At 45.7% G+C, this 19,067-nt stretch overlaps 1 protein-coding gene across 1 annotated transcript in view; it reads right to left on the minus strand.

Annotated features, from left to right (window-relative positions):
* Positions 1 to 19,067, minus strand: part of LOC119162208 (nose resistant to fluoxetine protein 6) — a 128,622-nt gene that overhangs the window by 54,864 nt on the left and 54,691 nt on the right. The window contains exon 2 of the mRNA XM_037414674.2: positions 2,889 to 3,124. Coding sequence (XP_037270571.2) covers positions 2,889 to 3,124 — 236 coding nt within the window. The remainder of the gene's footprint in view (positions 1 to 2,888; positions 3,125 to 19,067) is intronic.

The raw sequence follows: 19,067 nt of genomic DNA on the forward strand, positions 1-19,067 counted from the left end.
TATTTATTTATTTTTCTGTCTGCATGTTTTTTCAGCTTCTTTTTCGCGCACTTCATTTTTGTCATTGCTTTACGTGTGTGTTTATATGGTCTCTCAGCTTTTTGTTTTTTTTCTTTTCGCTTCTGTTCACTCTAAACATTCAGTGATAATTTTTAGGGTCTTACGCACCAGAAGCACGATATGATATTGAGAAACGCCTAGTAGAGAGCTCTTGAATTTTCTATCAGCTGGGGTTGTCTAAGATGACTTAAATCAAGGTAGATGGGCTGCAGGCGTTTTCGTCTTCATCGAAATTCATCTCGGCGACCTTAGGGTCATCAGTCGACCACCATAACCACTAAATAACGGCGGCAGGCTTCTAAATAATTACATTTTGTGTTTTGTTTCCTTTAAAGACTAAGTCGACGTTGTGCGCCTTTCGTTTGCATTGGCCAGCCGAATCACACTTGTTCACCCTCTATGCGTACCTCTCTAGAGCATTGAATGTGGTTAACAGGCGCGTGCACGCACAAACACACACATGCACATGCACAGGCACATCCACACGCACATGCACACGCACACACAGTGAATGGTTATTTGATGACAAAATATTTATAATAGCTGTTTCTCTTTCATGTCATGGACATACGACGACTTGCTTTACTCTGCTAATGTGTTTGTCTTCTCTTTGTGGTCACCTTCTCTATTCTCCTCCAGATCTTGAAGTGGATGGGGAGTGCGCTCTCTCACGTGTGACGTCACTTTGTGGACTCCGCTCTCAGCCGCGCTGCAGCAGCCGCTGCTCCTGTGCGAGGATCGTCTGCTTAGAGCGGAAACTTTATCGAACTAACAGCCTCGCGAGGGTCAAATAACGCCAGCAACGAATGTTTTCGAGTGCAATTATGAATATGTTTAAGTTGCAGCCCATTTGACAGGGACAAGAAACCTCCCAGATGGCCGATAAGCACGCCGATGCCGCCGACCGCATTGCTGGTCAGAAAGTGAAACTACGTGAGTGTTCTCGCTCGTCATCTGCAGTTCCCGCCGTGCGATACTAACTAGTTCGGGTGTTTTGAAATCTCAGTGAGCATCTACAAGCATGCAGATACCGCAAGCGGCACGTCATGGTGCCTCATCGATGGTGCGTTGGTACCAGTTCGACGCAGGCCACGTTGTTGCATGTGCGCAGCCGGTGCAGTCATTGGAGATCGCATCACTGTCGCGGCTGGCTCTGATCTTGAAAACAAATGGACTTGCGAACCCGCCACACATCGTCCTCGTGGTGATTGAGTGCTGCGCAATGGAGAAGTACTGCTCTGTGCCTCGGTGCGCTTCATCCGCCTGCGTAATGTGCGTTAGCCTTTACAACAATCCTAAAAAGAAGGGCATACTGCCCTTTTTTCTAGGAGTTTTTTTTCTTCTTCTGCAGTGCAATGATAGTGACAGTGAACACGAAACTATGTGTGAGAATCGCTGATTTCTGCCACTTTGGCATTCGCAAACTACACATGATATAATTACTGCATAGCAGCTGTTTAAACAGCTGCTTTGGCGGTCAATTGACCGTTCATGGTATCTACTGTAACTGCAAAGCAGCATCAAATTACCAAATTTGAGATAATTATGCTTGGATTGCAGCCATGGGCGTCGGCTTGGTTCAAGACCGTGTTCTATCGCAGTAAGAAATAACTTGAGGGGTAGGTGCTGGTGTGACTCGGAAGGGGGCACGCTTCGCCTCAATGCACCTCCTGGCCGATGCAAATGGCTGCAGTTTGTCTCAGTAATGTTTGTTCAGTGAGAGCAAGATCATGAAGTAGTTCACATTTACACCACCCAGAGCCGTCGCTCGGGTATCAGAATATTACAAATAGCTATCTCTGATTATATTTACCGCGCACACGGTCACAAAGATTATGTGACAACCTGTAGTGAATGCGCACTAAACAGCGACAGCAGCTTTCGCTTATGAATTTATAATAAGCAGTGCGCTAGGCGCGCGTTTGTCTTGATCAGTGAACTACGTATATATGTACGTAAACCAACCAAAGTCTCTCAAGCCCTGTGCCGCTCAGCTGCGCTCACGAGGCGCGCTTACCCAGGTGATTCGGAGGCCGGGTCGTCGGCTACCTGTCTAGGGGCCCTCGCGGTAGGTTTTGGGACGGCACCTCACCTGGTGTAAGTCGCCTACGCCTGTAGCCTGCGTGAAATGAATGAATGAGGGACTGGCGAGGCTTGAAACACGGTTGAAAGATTACCAATAAGTGGGGTGTAGGGCTGCTATAGCAAAAGTAACTGTCAGCGAAGTGCTTGCTGCACACGGTTCATGAGGCGTGCGGCGCTTTCCCTCTCTGAGTTTGACTATCCACTTCTTCCTCAGCTTCGGGTGCTTAGGATAGTTGTGAAAGTTGACACCCTTTTCACGGTTGGGCGATCACACAGAGACACAGAGCAGTACTTTACCATAGCGCAGCAGTCGCTGCGGATACAAGCGGCCACAGTTTCAAGAAATAAAGTGCTGTGCTAATAAAATGAGCGTTAAAAGCAGACACTCACGGTTGTTAGAACAGCGTCGGTAGCCACCAAACACAAGATAACCAATTGAACTGCCGAGTTTCACCACGAAGGTGCTTTCTATACGGCGGCAGGCCTCGAAAGCGCGCGAATCCTCGAATGGACGTCGTACAAGCATGGTTCGCAGCGCCGCCATCGGTCGCACACCAGGCCAATGGCATCGTTTTTCACGTGTTAAGTAAAAAAGCCCACGTAATGTTCTCAGCAGTTCAGTTCGCTGTATATTCCTTCTATATGCTGTATTTTTCTCTTACGTTAGTTATTTGCCTTTCTGTCAGCTGCTGCATGTAATCAAGAGCATCAACTTATTTCTTTGACTGTCCGGTGACACTCACAGCCTTCTTCGGTAGGTACGTGGCCAGCTCCTTGTGGGCCTGGGACTCGTTGTGGAATAGGTCTCTCAGCGTGAACTTGGGCGCCACTTGAGCGGTGCAGTAGCGGCCTTGGAAGATGAGCCTCGAGCTGTCGTGCTCGTCCCAGACGACCGTGTCCAGGCACTCGTCGAAGGCGCCAATGAATGCCATTGTGCCCTCCAGGAGGCCGTCGGCTGGCTTGCCCGACGCGTCCACCACTGCGACATCGGAAGTGAGAATAATGAACAAAGACACATCAAGAACTGGGCCTGCAAAGTAAGCTCATTGGCATACCTGCCATTCGCAGTCCACATCCCAAAAGAACATGGGAAATCTGCTAGTGCGCTGCAAAGAACGCGCATCAACGTGCTTGCTATGCTCAGTTGGCGTCTAGTGAAGAAGGGGCATGTTGGAAAGGATGCTTAAGCTCCACTAGTGTGAAGCCTTGGCAGGGGCGAAGCAAACAGTGTCAGCCGGTATTTCGCGCAACAATATCTTTACAGCTCACCGCTTTACTTCACTACCCGTCCACGAACGCACAATCACTTTGCAGGTATGTTGCAATAAGTGTTGTTTCAAATAGATTATTTGATCGTGCACGTCTGTGTATCTGGTTTGAGAGAAACACGAGCGGCTCAGTGAATTTTGTCGCGGATTCTGACACTACTGCTAAGCCAAACATGGTGTTCTAGGCAGTAATGACGAACCTTCAAACGGCCCCTAAACCACTCCGAGTTCAAAGACGATAGAGTGCTTTCTCTATCACCTTCCCTGCCCTTTCTACCGGCGTTGTTTTTTCGTCGCCACTTATTTGTTCATGAAACACGTGGACAATGTCAGCACTAAGCGTTAAGCTAATCAAAATTTCCGGCTTTCGAGCTACACGATGTTCCTGCTCCCGCAGCCCAAAACCCCAAAAATCAAGTGAAAACAGTTGATCATGCACGATATTCATGAAAGACAAAGCGCAATAGGTGTGCAAGTGCGTGAAATATCCGGGGGCATAGGCCGCTGAACTCACACATGAGCGGACTCACTCAGACTCAGATGAAGCCTTGAGTCTGAGTGAGTCCGGGCGAGAAATATTTTCGTTAGTCTGAGTCAGAGCGAGTCCGGTTGAAGAAAATTTTTGTGAGTGTGAGTCCGAGTGATTTCTGCTCAAAAAGTTCTGGTGAGTTGGAGTTCCAGTGAGTCAAAAGCGCAAAAATGTATTGCTTCAGTGAGCCAGTGAGTTTCACATCCTTTTGACAACTCGAAGTTCTATCTAGTGATTTTCAACCCTACTATCAGCCTTACTTGACTTCACATTTAGACTCATGTCTACTGACAGGTAATTGAAAGCAGTGTCGCTCTCACACAACTTCAATATTTTTTACTTAAAGGCGTGAGTTACGTAGAGGCGAAGGGGGTGCCTTTACTTCCTTCCACCAACTCTTCCAGGGAATTTTTTTCATTATTATATCATTTGACGGCATTTCTTCCAAGAAAAATGACCTTATCTGTTTAGAAGCCCTCTGAACTTTTTTTTTTGAAGATGCTATGCCAAACGGCATCAAGAAAAGCACCGATTACGTGAGATATTGGTGTTAAACAGCATTGACATCACGATCGAGGAAGCTAAATCTTGGCTGACAGACGCATGAGTCGACTCACTCAGACCCACTTTGACTCAGATCAAGCCGTGAGTCTGCGTCTGAGTGAGTCCGGGTGAGCAATGTTTCGGTGAGTTTGAGTTCGAGTGAGCCCGGCTAAAGAAATTTTTCTTTTCTTGATGGTGGGTCCGAGTAAGTACGACTCAGCCAGTACAAAGCTCAAACTATATTTTATGAGTGAGGCTGAGTGAGCTCCACAAGTTTTGCCGACTTATGGCAGGAGGAGAGGTGATTACAGCTGATATCTCTTTCATGTGGATCAATAGCTTATTTCATTATGACGTCACATTGTGCCGAAAAGAGGCCAAGAGGGAACAATAAATTCAATTTTTGTATTTTTAGATGTTCTTTAGGTGCCCTTTAGTAGCATGGACCTATGGTGCGTTGTGATACCTATTTTTTTGTGGCGCATACCCTTTTGAGATACACCGTTACAACGACAAGACACGCGGACAAGGCGAGACTCGAAGATGCTTCACCCCTGCTCTTTTAAAGTTGATTAACCATGTAAATAGGTAACAACCCTAATATTGTACCCCTCAAGGCAAAACAACTTCTTGGAGTGAAGAACACGCTGTAGCACACGTGTGCCAATGCAGCACAGTCATTGCGGTTTTGTCAATGTCAAGCGCAACTTCCAACATTAATAGAAAGGGCACGAGGTAAACCCGGCAAAAATCGTCAGTGCCCTCCCCCCAGTGCAAGTTATTCTTGCTCACTTGCTCATTACACAAAAATTTGCACAAGGACGACTCTAAATGTACATATTTCAAAGCACCTATCAGCGTGTGCTCTTTAGACGTTCAGTATGCACCTAAGCAACTGTTATGTTGTGTAAATTGTCGCTAAGTGTGGTGCCTGAAACGCGTTGCGTCTTCGACAACGTGGTAGGCAGAGTGAACGACTGCGGAACGAACACGCTGAGCTGCGGCTTATGAAGCGCCATCTAGCAAATTATCCACCAGGCACAGCCCACCCAACCACGTGCAATTCATCACCGTCGCCTGTTGCCATGGCTGATGCAGTGACGGTGACGCAGTGGTTTCAATCGACAACGAGGCCTCTTTTCTTAAACGAAAATGACGTATTGTGCCGTTTTTCTGCCCCGAATTTTTCATTTCGGTGGGGTCGCACAATGACCCAACTAACGACCTCTGATTAAAAAGTGACATTCTTAGCTCAATGGACACAGATGGCTCTGCATAGCATAAGAAAAGGTGAGATATACATGCGAATTGGTGATGTAAATATGTAGAAGTGGTGATGTAGGAATATGTTATTCTGTGGCTATATTTTTTGTATGTAAACTTGAACGTTCTGGTGTAGGGACCAAGACGAAGGTGTGTGACGTGTCAATGAAGCCTACAACATGTCCAGTTAACGTTAACTATAGCTTCATCGTGGAAATGAAGGCAAATACAAAAAGATGTCACCTAACACAACGCTTACTAATGTGATAGCTTTACTCTCATACAAATCTGACTTTGAAGGAAAGTCTCCCACGAGCTAAATAAAGAGAGAAATGCCTCATGACCGTGCGAGGTGAGCATGCAATTCATCTTTATGAACTTCGCGTTTCTAAAAGAATAAAAAAGCAGTGTTCACGTTATGTAAAGTGTACAGTAAAATAGCCACAAAGTATGGCTTCCTCCTACGAGTCGTCTAAGGTGAATGCATAAGTGATCACATGAATTTCTGTTATACCTAATTTTGATATTGAGCAAAGCTGTTTTTACACGTAAGGTCGCACCTTAGCGTACTCTTTCACGTTTTTTAGACGAGCAACAAAGGCAGAGCGGTGTTGGCTAGTGTTTGTTAGAATATGTTAAGTGTTGGCTAACAGAGGTTATTCGCAGTGACAAGAGCAACGTTGCTTTCATTTTTTATAAATTCATTATTTCTCAAACGCACACAGACATCTCAGAATGTTCTACTTTAAAGTTAAGTTTTCGCTTTCACCAAGATTTAACTAGGGCAAATAAGTACGAACAAAAGGATGAAGCAAACAAAGACTGACAATCTCTAACATGCTTCCAAGAGGGCTTCACCGCTCATGAAAGACCCCCAACCTTCTGAGCAAAGAAATCTTTTCGAATACAGAAGGTGTCGTACACAGCTCGGCAAGTAGCATCGATGATGTGGGTGATAAACATGCCAATGAATGATGATGCGCATTGTACATAGAGCAAAGGGCACAATGTACTGAAAATATACCTCTGTAAAATATATTGTTGGACTAGTTGGTCATTTACATCAACAAAGTCATGTTAGTGATAACAAAGATGGACACAAGGACGAGCACAACACAACTTGCCACTTCCTCTCTTTCTCTCTGTCTCTCTCTCTCTCTCTCTCTTTCTATATATATATATATATATATATATATATATATATATACCGGGTGTTCAAAATTAAGCTTTATGATTTTTTTAAAATTAGGCGCTCGAAGGCACGTGAGAACCACTTGTGCAAATAAGTTAAGCGGCCAGGGGGACAGAAAGTTAGATGATAATTATCGCTGTCAGCAGCCCAATTAACTAAAATTTAATAATTAACTTTTTACTGGCTGAGGTAAGTTGGCATGTTTATATTGAAAAAATGTAGGCAGTGGTGTTTGTACACAGTTTCAGTTGGAAGATTTTTTCTAGCACGCCTGTGTTCCGAGATATCCGGCTCCAAAGTTTAATTGTCTTTCGCACGATTACGCATGCAAGAGGGTGAGGGTCCGCGCAAAGCTCCTCCCTAAAGTGACGCATCTGTTGCGTGTGGTGTTTAGTGTGTGAAGAGGGTGGAAGCGTAGGCATAGGTGATAGCAATTACCCTTGCCCTCTTCGGCCGTCGAAATCAAAAATCGAAGAACGCTTGCAACCAGTGTCGTAACACGCAACTGCAGAGCCTCTAACGATAGTGGCAGATACCATGCCGAGATAATGGTGCGAGCGGAGAATCTGGATGCCAGTGCGCGTGCGTAATAATCACTAGAGAAGCATGCGTGGTCGTTGCCTGGGCTACGCGAATAGCGTGACTGCTGATGTCCGAGTACTGTAACTTTTATTGAAACAAGAGCAACAACTCCACCAATAATAACTGAAACAGTTTTATCCTTGCTAACGCATATTTCCTGCTGCTACATAAGCATATTTCGGTCATGCACAAATCTCATCGAAACTCTTCACCTCTCAAGACGTCAATGCCCCAAAAAGTGTTCAAAATGCCTGCCTTCGGCAGCAACGCAAAGCATGAACCGCTGTCGCGTCGACTCGATGACTCGGCGCAGTACTTCTGCAGGAATACTCGCACAGGCAGATGTTATCCTGTCCTTCATGTCATTAACATCGCTGGGCTCTGTTACGTAAACTCGATCTTTAACGTAGCCCCAAAGGAAAAAGTCGAGCGGAGAAAGGTCAGGTGATCTTGGTGGCCAAAACATCGCTCCTGCGCGCCCAATCCACTGTTGTGGAAAACGTCTGTCCAACCAGTTCTTCGCCCTGGTAGAAAAATGTGGTGGTGCTCCATCGTGCTGAAACCATACTTGGCGCAGGTCATTCAGGGAAAGACTGCAGACAAGATCATCAATGACAACACCTAATATTTCTTCTGTGTACATCTTTCCGTTCAAGTTGTCCTCAAAAAAGTGAGGTCCGATGATCCTGTCCCCGAGTATGCCGCACCACACATTCACACTCCAGCGAACTTGATGCTTGTGCTGCCTCAGCCAGTGTGGGTTTTCTTGTGCCCAATAATGGGCGTTGTGAAGATTAACACTTCCATTTCGGCAAAACCGAGCTTCATCAGTCCAAATTATTCTGTGCAAAAAGTCATTTTCTTGATCAGTTTTGATGAGGCCCCAATTGCAGAAGTCAACTCGCCTTTCAAAGTCCGCCTCATTTAGGTCCTGATGAAGGTAAACGTGATATGGATGGAACTTGTGCTTTCTTAAAACATTTGTGACTGTTCCGATGCTGCGACCGCACTGATCGGCAATCTGTCGGATGCTGAGCTCTGGCATCGAGGTTACGCACGCGACAACGTCGATTTCAAAGTCTTCATCGACGATTGCCTTCCTGGTCCGTCTCGGAAGGTGGACAGAGCCTGTTGTGCAGAAGCGTCGAAACAGGTTTGTGAAAGTGGGCCTTGTTGGAAGGGGACGGTGTGGGTGGCGAGACGCGTAAAGCTCCATTGCTAACGAAGCGTTGCCATTCATTTCAGCCATTGCAAGCACCACGTCTACTTTTACTTTGGTAGAATACCTCACGCCAGAAGCAGCCATATTAGCTCGAAAGGACTCCACGTGGATTTCCTTGGTAGACCTTCAATGCAGAGACGCTGTGCTCTAACCGGAGGCACCCTAGTGCAGGACGGTCCTGCTAACGCGTTCACAAGAAGATGTCTCAGTGTGATCTAAAGTCACGAAAAAACGTCGCGAAAAATGGTCTCCTGTTATCGCGTTCATCAGGATCATGCGTAAGGCTCATGGCGCACCGCGCTGTCACATTTTGATTTCGCCGGCCGAAGAGGGCAAGGGTAATTGCTATCACCTATGCCTACGCTTCCACCCTCTTCACACACTAAACACCACACGCAACAGATGCGTCACTTTAGGGAGGAGCTTTGCGCGGACCCTCACCCTCTTGCATGCGTAATCGTGCGAAAGACAATTAAACTTTGGAGCCGGATATCTCGGAACACAGGCGTGCTAGAAAAAATCTTCCAACTGAAACTGTGTACAAACACCACTGCCTACATTTTTTCAATATAAACATGCCAACTTACCGCAGCCAGTAAAAAGTTAATTATTAAATTTTAGTTAATTGGGCTGCTGACAGCGATAATTATCATCTAACTTTCTGTCCCCCTGGCCGCTTAACTTATTTGCACAAGTGGTTCTCACGTGCCTTCGAGCGCCTAATTTTAAAAAAATCATAAAGCTTAATTTTGAACACCCGGTATATATATATATATATATATATATATATATATATATATATATATATATATATATATATATATATATATATATATATATATATATATATATATATATATATATATTGGTTCTCCCTCCAGCGGCTTCTATATAACGATGATCTTTTTCTGGCTTGACGGTGAGCTGTATTGCCACAGCGACATTTCGTTTATCTCATGTCTCACGCCTCGTGCCGTGGATTTCCTGGTTAGAAAGCGTCGCAGCCCATTCGCCCACTCCATCTCTTGCTGTGTCGAGGGAGTACCAGCCGACAACTGGCTCCCTTCATATGATTTCGGCATTCCATGGAGGACGCGGTGCCGTAGAAGTATGTCCTCTTGACGGATCGATCGTCACGTGTGCTGTCGGCGACGTCAGTGCCCTGCTGCCCGAGTTTTTCCAGAGATCTTAAATTACACCGACGCGATCACTGACGACATACCATGAAGCGTCTCTACTTTAAGAGTAAAGATTTTGTTACTTCAAATCCTTTGAACTTGGTTTTTATATTTTATTTTTATTTCATCGCCGATTTCATGTCACTACTGTAGTTGCTCTAAATATTGCACAATCTTGTGATTTGGCGGGTACTTTTGGACAACGCTTCAAAGGACAGAAAAAAGGAATACTCAGTCAGTCTGGAATGATAAAACATTTTACCTTTATATGTTTAAAAGTTTTGTTAACTATGAACTGAATAGCTAAAGGGAATATAAAACTTATCTTCAGGTGCTATGCCTTCATATTAATCAAGACATGTGGTAGTGTTGGTCGTGATGATGATAATAATAGTTGGAGTTTTAACGCCCCAAAACCACCACATTACTATGAGAGGCGCCGTAGTGAAGGACTCGCTCTCTGGATTTCATGCCGACCGGTTGTGCCCCCCCCCCCCCGATCTCCGACGACAGCGCAGCTCTGGCCGACTGGGCTCACCCTGCGCCATCTCCTGACGCCAACTAGAGCTCTCGCCGAGTGGTGCCCCGTCCTCGGACTCCTGCGACCGTGTCCATCTTTCCTATCTCCTCCTTATTTCTGTCGTTTTCTGTCGTTCGCTGTCCCTGCGCCTCGCTCTCTCCTTCCTCTCTATCTCTTCACCTTTTAATCCTATCCTTTTAATCCCTTTTAACCCCCCCCCCCCCCCCTCTTGTGAGCTACTGTTGAGGTGTCTTCTCCCTGAGAGACAGTTACGGGACTCACTTTTTTCTTCTCTTTATTTAAAATCACTCAAACTCACACTCACACACGCTGTAGTGAAGGGCTTCAAAAATTTGAACCACCCAGGGTTTTTTTTTAACGTGCACCTAAATCTAAGTGCACGGGCGTCGAGAAATTTGGCCTCCACCGAAAATGTGATTCTCCTGGCTGGGATTCAATCCCGCGACTTACGGGTGTGATGATGATAATGATGACGACCATAATGGAGATCCTTGTTGCTTGGGGCCGCTAAGGCCCCAGAGCGTCTAACCGGAACATGAGAGAATAAATAAAAAAGTGAGTATTGCTCACTACTTAGTATACACTGAACAAGCTGGCCAACAATATGCGCAAAAGAACAGGAAAAGGGCTCACAGAGACCACACGTCCTTGTCGGCGACAATCGGATTAACTAGAGCATGCTCTTAGCAAGCGAAAATATCTTCTAAGCCAGCGGTTAAGCCACGTTTTTTTGTAGCAAAAGGTCTCTATTTCTCTTAGCAAAAGCCCTCGGTCGTATAAGTAATTATTGTTACTACAGGTTTTCCCGCTCAATTTAATCCAAGCGCCAGCCAAATTAATCTAGGCGCCAGTCAATTTAATCCAGCCGCCACTGAAATTAATCCAGGTGCCATTCATTTTAATCCAGGTGCCACTGAAATTAATCCAACCGCCAGCCGATTTAATCCGGACGCCAGTGAATTTAATCCTGATGACATTGTGACTTCAAAACGACCCAGAATTTTCGGGAATGCGTGGAGTGAATAGCTTTGGAGTGAATTTAACAGGGAAAAGCCATGAATGAGTCACTAGTGACACAATGCGACTCGCGCGACTTTATCACGCCTATCACCCGCGTAAGCACTATTCACACCTTCGACATGCATATCAAAGGAAAAGCCGTCCACACAGTAATAACTTGATACTTATTAACCGGGCCAATGATCTCATCACGAGTGACTTAGGTGACGTCCTCACGCATATCACCCACGCACGCACTGTCTTAACCTTCCATCATGCATATCAAATGAAACGTCTTCGAAAGGGCGGGATCTTGATACCTAAAACTCGGCCAAGTCACCTGATAACCAGTTCCTCAGGGGACGTCATCACAAATATCACCCGCACACGTAATTTACTCGCCTACCGACATGCATGCCAAACGAAATGTCTTCGAGAGAGCGATAACGTGTTACCTATGACTCGGCCAACTGACTTGATAACTTGTGATTTAGGTGACGTCATCACGCCTATCACCCACGCACGCAATGTCTAACCTGCCATCATGTATACCAAACGAAACGTCTTCGAGAGGCTAATAAATTGAACGCTGTCAATCGGCAGAGTGACGTGATCACTAGTGACACGTGTGACGTCATCGCGTTTGACAACCACGCACGCAGCGTCTAACCTGAGTTCATACATATCAAATGAAACGTGTTTGAGAGAGTAATAACTTGAACGCTGTCACAAGACCCAGTGACGTCATCACTAGTGACTGGCGTGACGTCATCTCGCCTAAGACTCACGCAAGCACTCTATAATGTGCCTTCATGCATATCGAACAAAACGTCTTTGAAAGGGCAATAACTTGAATGCTGGCACTAGGCCGCGTGACGTCATCACTAGTGACTCACGTGACGTCATTACGCCTATCACACGCACACGCAGTGTCCAAACCTGTCTTCATACATATCAAACGAAATGTCTTTGAGAGAGTAATAACTTGAACGCTGTCAAAAGGCCCAGTGACGTCATCACCAGTGACTGGCGTGACGTCATCATGCCTATCACACACGCACGCAGTGTCCAAACCTGTCTTCATGCATATCGAACGAAATGTCTTTGAGAGAGTAATAACTTGAACGCTGTCACAAGGCGCAGTGACGTCATCACTAGTGACTGGCGTGACGTCATCACGCCTGACACCCACGCACGCAGTATCCTAACCTGTCTTCATGCATATAAAACGAAATGTCTTTGAGAGAGTAATAACTTGCACGCTGTCACAAGGCCCAGTGACGTCATCACTAGTGACTGGCGTGACGTCATCATGCCTGACACCCACGCACGCAGTGTCCAAACCTGTCTTCATGCATATCAAACGAAATGTCTTTGACAGAGTAATAACTTGAACGCTGTCACAAGGCCCAGTGACGTCATCACTAGTGACTGACGTGACGTCATCATGCCTATCACACACGCACGTGGTGTCCTAACTTGTCTTCATGCATATCAAACGAAATGTCTTTGAGAGAGTAATAACTTGAACGCTGTCACAAGGCCCAGTGACGTCATCACTAGTGACTGGCGTGACGTCATCATGCCTGACACCCACGCACGCGGTGTCCTAACCTGTCTTCATGCATATCAAACGAAATGTCTTTGAGAGAGTAATAACTTGAACGCTGTCACAAGGCCCAGTGACGTCATCACTAGTGACTGGCGTGACGTCATCATGCCTGACACCCACGCAAGCACTCTGTAACCTGCCTTCATGTATATCAAACGAAACGTCTTAGAGAGAGTAATAACTTGAACGTTGTCACAAGGCCCAGTGACGTCATCACTAGTGACTGGCGTGACGTCATCATGCCTGACACCCAAGCAAGCACTCTGTAACCCACCTTCATGTATATCAAACGAAACGTCTTAGAGAGAGTAATAACTTGAATGCTCTCACTAGGCCTAGCGACGTGAATACTAGTGACTCATGTGACGTCATCACGTCTATCACACACGCACGCGCTGTCCTAACCTGTTTTCATGCATATCGAACGAAACGTCTGTGAGAGAGCAATAATGTTATACTTATGACTCGGCCAACCGACTTGATCACTATTGACTCACGTGACGTCATCACGACTAACAGTCATGCAAGCACTCTCTAACGTGCTTTCATGAATATCAAACGAAACGTCATTGAGAGAACATTAACTTGAACGTCATTGCAGGCAGCGTATGCTAATAAAAAACTAAGTCCTCGCGCTGCACAGCCGTTCACCAGCTAACCGGTATACGTAGGCACCAGATCGCGCGTTTCGAATTCAGTCAAAGGCGTCTTTACATGGCTTTTGTTTGACTTGACGCTTTTCTTGACTCGTGTAGATGCGATGGAAGCAACAGTACCTTCAAGCAGCAGTGTGGTACGACCCAACAACAGTGTCACATCGCTCGTTGAGGGCAGCGCTTCTCCTTCATTCAATAAATAGAAATAATGAAGTCGAAATAGCAATTAAGCATTTTACAACCATACTCAATTATGCAACATTCAACCGATACCCTCACCTCCCTGCGACACGTTTACTCCAGCTCGTCGTGTGGGTAGATGTACGCGTCTTTTTTGTTCCTTCTCGTGTTTCGTAGAATGCCTTGAAAATGCGGGCAGCCAGGCTGCAATACTGTGAACGGACAGGCGTTCTACACTAAACAGGCACGCTTATTCCAAGCACACTAACCTATAAGAAACGGCGTGGCGTAGAATGTAGAAAGGAAGGCACGAGTCAGCCACAGCATTGAATGGCGCATCAGCAAATGGCCAGTTGCAAATAGCAATAGTATGTATCTCAAGTATGGGGACTGCCCTCTATTACAACGGATTTGTTTCACAGGATAACCAGATGAAATAATTGTTGAGCCGAAGGAGTGGTAGACAAATCTATTTGTAGCAAGCTTTGGAGCAGGCAGACCGTGCGTCTTATGCTTGATTAAGGATATACAGTGTTATGACTATAGCCGAATTATATGCAAACGCCTGTTTCGTTTCTTGTGCTCATATCGTGTCATTTTGACACGTGAGCAGAAATTAGAGGGCGAGGAGAGCTTTTATAGTGCTTTTATAGTGCCTATATATACCTATTTCGGGCGTTGTAGCCTCAATTCGTATAGGTGCCTGTAAATGTCTGTTTTCAAAGTCGATGCCTATATAAACGCTATTTAACCTGAAATTTTGCTTTCAAGTACCACTGAGCCCGGTATTCATGTTACCGGGCAAAATATAGGTTTCGGGACACTGTGTGGTGCAAACTACTATTTATTTCACGAGTTACGTTTAGAAATGTCAAACTCAGAAGGCATTTTAGCCAAGAGGGAGGTACACTAGCCTCTACACATGTATACCATCCATGTCGCGTCGTCTGCTCAGCCTCTTTCCAGTGTGCGCTCAGATGCGTAAGGAGCAGGAGGTGCCTCTGTGCAGCGGCAGGAAGATGAAGAATGAGTGCGAAACTGTGGAGAGTCATCAGGGGAAGTAAGGAAGTAGAGTGCAGATAAAAAAAAGCAATATCTATGTAGTTTTTGTTTTTTGTTTGTCATTTACATGTGGTGCCTCACTGGGTCACCTGAAAATATTTATTTAGGCAGTGGAAAATGTTGGGTGCCCAATGAAAAGGTTTGTGTCACTAGAAATTTTAATTTGATCATTAGAAGCGGCGAAAGCATAATCTCAGGAGATGAGCTTGAAACCTTCGCCACTAACTCTAAGAAGACTTCGTAAGTCCAATTCCTTCCCCGCTATTGTTATGAAATTCACTCGGAGCTGGAGCATCACACGACGTGCATGAGCACGTCATGCGCGCGTAACCTACACTCGCATGAGATGCCCATGTCAGCCCGTGCGTGCAAGCGGTGTTCTGCCGTCTCGATGTTCTTTTGTATTGTACTGCGAGTTTTTGTGGGATGGATCCCTATCTGCGCGCACGTTTGGAGAGGCTGGCTTGGATAACGTATCCTTACCCTGATACACAGCGTCACACCGCTGCATCTTCTGCTAGACACGATACACCCAAACCACACCCAGCGTTGTGAATGCTGGCCCCGACACAATGCGCAAACTGCGAGAACACCAACGCAAACAAAATGGAGGCACCTTAGTGTGGCGTCTCTCTCGATATGAAATTAAATAAGGCGAATAGATTTTGCCTGTGTGTTCTAACATTTTTGTAAACTTTCATGCTTCTATTTAGGCAACAGTTTGTACAAATTACACACGTTGTCTCAAATAGTTCTCGCAGTGTCACGTACTACTTTGACATAGGCAGGACCATTCTATCACCTTCGGCATGTTGGGGCGCACGCCCATGAGATGAAGGTGCACGCCCAGTCGTTGAAGACAGCCCAGTGGACCTTGTCGGCAATTGTCCAGTGGAGAAGGCCATTTGCTGACATGCAGGCTATAACATTTACATTCGCCCCCTTCGCACTAGTTGACAAACGGCATGCTGGAGCACCTCGTTTCGCCCTACCGAAACTGCGGGGCTGTCTTCAACGACTTTCTTGCAGAAGTGTCGAGTAAAGTTTCACAGCAGGAACCAGGAATACAGGCAGTGTTCCTGTTTGACAGCGCACCAGCGCACCGCCGCGCCGAACAGGTTGTCCTCGCGGCAAGCGACCACACAGTCAAGTGTCTACCGCCATACAGCCCTTTCTTCAATCCGATTGAGGAGCTGTTCTCAAAGTTCAAGGCAGGTGTAAAGGGATTCCTAAGCAAGCGGAGGGATGATCTCCTCACGACACCGGAAGGGATCTCCGAAAAAGAACATCGCCGTGCTCTGCTGGTTGAGGCCGCGGGGCGCTCTATGCAGCACCTCCAGCGTGTGGACTGTGCCGCTTATGATAGGCACAATTACACTTTTGTACAAGCTGCCCTCGACTGCCTTGATATGTAGAACACTGCTCAGCAGCACATCTATGGGTGCGTGTTTATGAAAATTGCTTTGCCTGTATAATAATAAATTTTGTTTCTAACGGACTTGCCCCAGTTCTCTTTCATAACCCATTTCATAACCAATTTGACGAGCTCGACGTTATCAGAACAACAATTTTTTTCTTGAGGTACGGTAGATGTTTTAAACGGGCATCATCTTTGCTTCGGCGTTGCGAAAACATGTCAGATAGGTCGTAACTATAGAGGCCAGCTCTATAGGCACTGAAAAACCGGGATTTAGGCACCAATAATAGGTGGCCAAAACACTCTTTCAGGCTTCCAAAATTGTGAATATAGGCAGAATAATCTTTGACAAAACTCAAATTTTCCAATAAACAGGTGTGGTATCTGTCTCTACGACAAGAAAGCAAGTAAAAATGTTCTAGTTTATAATTGTACAAACGGGTAATGATTTAGCATAAACATGCGTTTTTCCGCGGGGTTCGCAGAATACGGTCTCTCCATATCTAGTTCAGCATGGTCAGTTAAGTGTGCACCATCGTAGAAATATGCTTCTGGGTCTCTTTCTGTGTGCCATAGCTAAGAAGGGCTATACATGCGAAAATAGTCAGAGTGCCAGGTGCCAGAAGGATTTTTTTTGCGGCGTATTAACTTGGCCTAACCACACAGGCTCAATTTTTCTTCTGTCTGTGAACACTTTAAGGGTCGTTACACAAACTTAAGAGTTTTGAGAAGCGTAAAGGAATGAATGCACTGAGCGCTCAAGATCTCATTTACGAAGATTTCCAGTACTACGCGTGGCATAAAGAGGTGATAGGCCAAACTGAACACGGCTTCACCTTCATCTCATGGGCGTGCGCCCAAACATGGTGAAGGTGATAGAATGGTCCTGCCTATGTCAAAGTAGTACGTGACACTGCGAGAACTATTTGAGACAACGTGTGTAATTTGTACAAACTGTTGCCTAAATAGAAGCATGAAAGTTTACAAAAATGTTAGAACACACAGGCAAAATCTATTCGCCTTATTTATTTAATTTCATATCGAGAGAGACGCCACACTAAGGTGCCTCCATTTTGTTTGCGTTGGTGTTCTCGCAGTTTGCGCATTGTGTCGGGGCCAGCATTCACAACGCTGGGTGTGGTTTGGGTGTATCGTGTCTAGCAGAAGATGCAGCGGTGTGACGCTGTGTATCAGGGTAAGGATACGTTATCCAAGCCAGCCTCTCCAAACGTGCGCGCAGATAGGGATCCATCCCACAAAAACTCGCAGTACAATACAAAAGAACATCGAGACGGCAGAACACCGCTTGCACGCACGGGCTGACATGGGCATCTCATGCGAGTGTAGGTTACGCGCGCATGACGTGCTCATGCACGTCGTGTGATGCTCCAGCTCCGAGTGAATTTCATAACAATAGCGGGGAAGGAATTGGACTTACGAAGTCTTCTTAGAGTTAGTGGCGAAGGTTTCAAGCTCATCTCCTGAGATTATGCTTTCGCCGCTTCTAATGATCAAATTAAAATTTCTAGTGACACAAACCTTTTCATTGGGCACCCAACATTTTTTACTGCCTAAATAAATATTTTCAGGTGACCCAGTGAGGCACCACATGTAAATGACAAACAAAAAACAAAAACTACATAGATATTGCTTTTTTTTATCTGCACTCTACTTCCTTACTTCCCCTGATGACTCTCCACAGTTTCGCACTCATTCTTCATCTTCCTGCCGCTGCACAGAGGCACCTCCTGCTCCTTACGCATCTGAGCGCACACTGGAAAGAGGCTGAACAGACGACGCGACATGGATGGTATACATGTGTAGAGGCTAGTGTACCTCCCTCTTGGCTAAAATGCCTTCTGAGTTTGACAGTTCTAAACGTAACTCGTGAAATAAAGAGTAGTTTGCACCACACAGTGTCCCGAAACCTATATTTTGCCCGGTAACATGAATACCGGGCTCAGTGGTACTTGAAAGCAAAATTTCAGGTTAAATAGCGTTTATATAGGCATCGACTTTGAAAACAGACATTTACAGGCACCTATACGAATTGAGGCTACAACGCCCGAAATAGGTATATATAGGCACTATAAAAGCACTATAAAAGCTCTCCTCGCCCTCTAATTTCTGCTCACGTGTCAAAATGACACGATATGAGCACAAGAAACGAAACAGGCGTCTGCATATAATTCGGCTATAGTCATAACACTGCATATCCTTAATCAAGCATAAGACGCACGGTCTGCCTGCTCCAAAGCTTGCTACAAAAAGATTTGTCTACCACTCCTTCGGCTCAACAATTATTTCATCTGGTTATCCTGTGAAACAAATCCGTTGTAATAGAGGGCAGTCCCCATACTTGAGATACATACTATTGCTATTTGCAACCGGCCATTTGCTGATGCGCCATTCAATGCTGTGGCTGACTCGTGCCTTCCTTTCTACATTCTACGCCACGCCGTTTCTTATAGGTTAGTGGCACTGTTGTTGGGTCGTACCACACTGCTGCTTGAAGGTACTGTTGCTTCCATCGCATCTACACGAGTCAAGAAAAGCGTCAAGTCAAACAAAAGCCATGTAAAGACGCCTTTGACTGAATTCGAAAGGCGCGATCTGGTGCCTACGTATACCGGTTAGCTGGTGAACGGCTGTGCAGCGCGAGAACTTAGTTTTTTACT

This window comes from Rhipicephalus microplus, chromosome X, assembly GCF_043290135.1.
Source record: "Rhipicephalus microplus isolate Deutch F79 chromosome X, USDA_Rmic, whole genome shotgun sequence".
Lineage (NCBI taxonomy): Eukaryota > Metazoa > Arthropoda > Arachnida > Ixodida > Ixodidae > Rhipicephalus > Rhipicephalus microplus.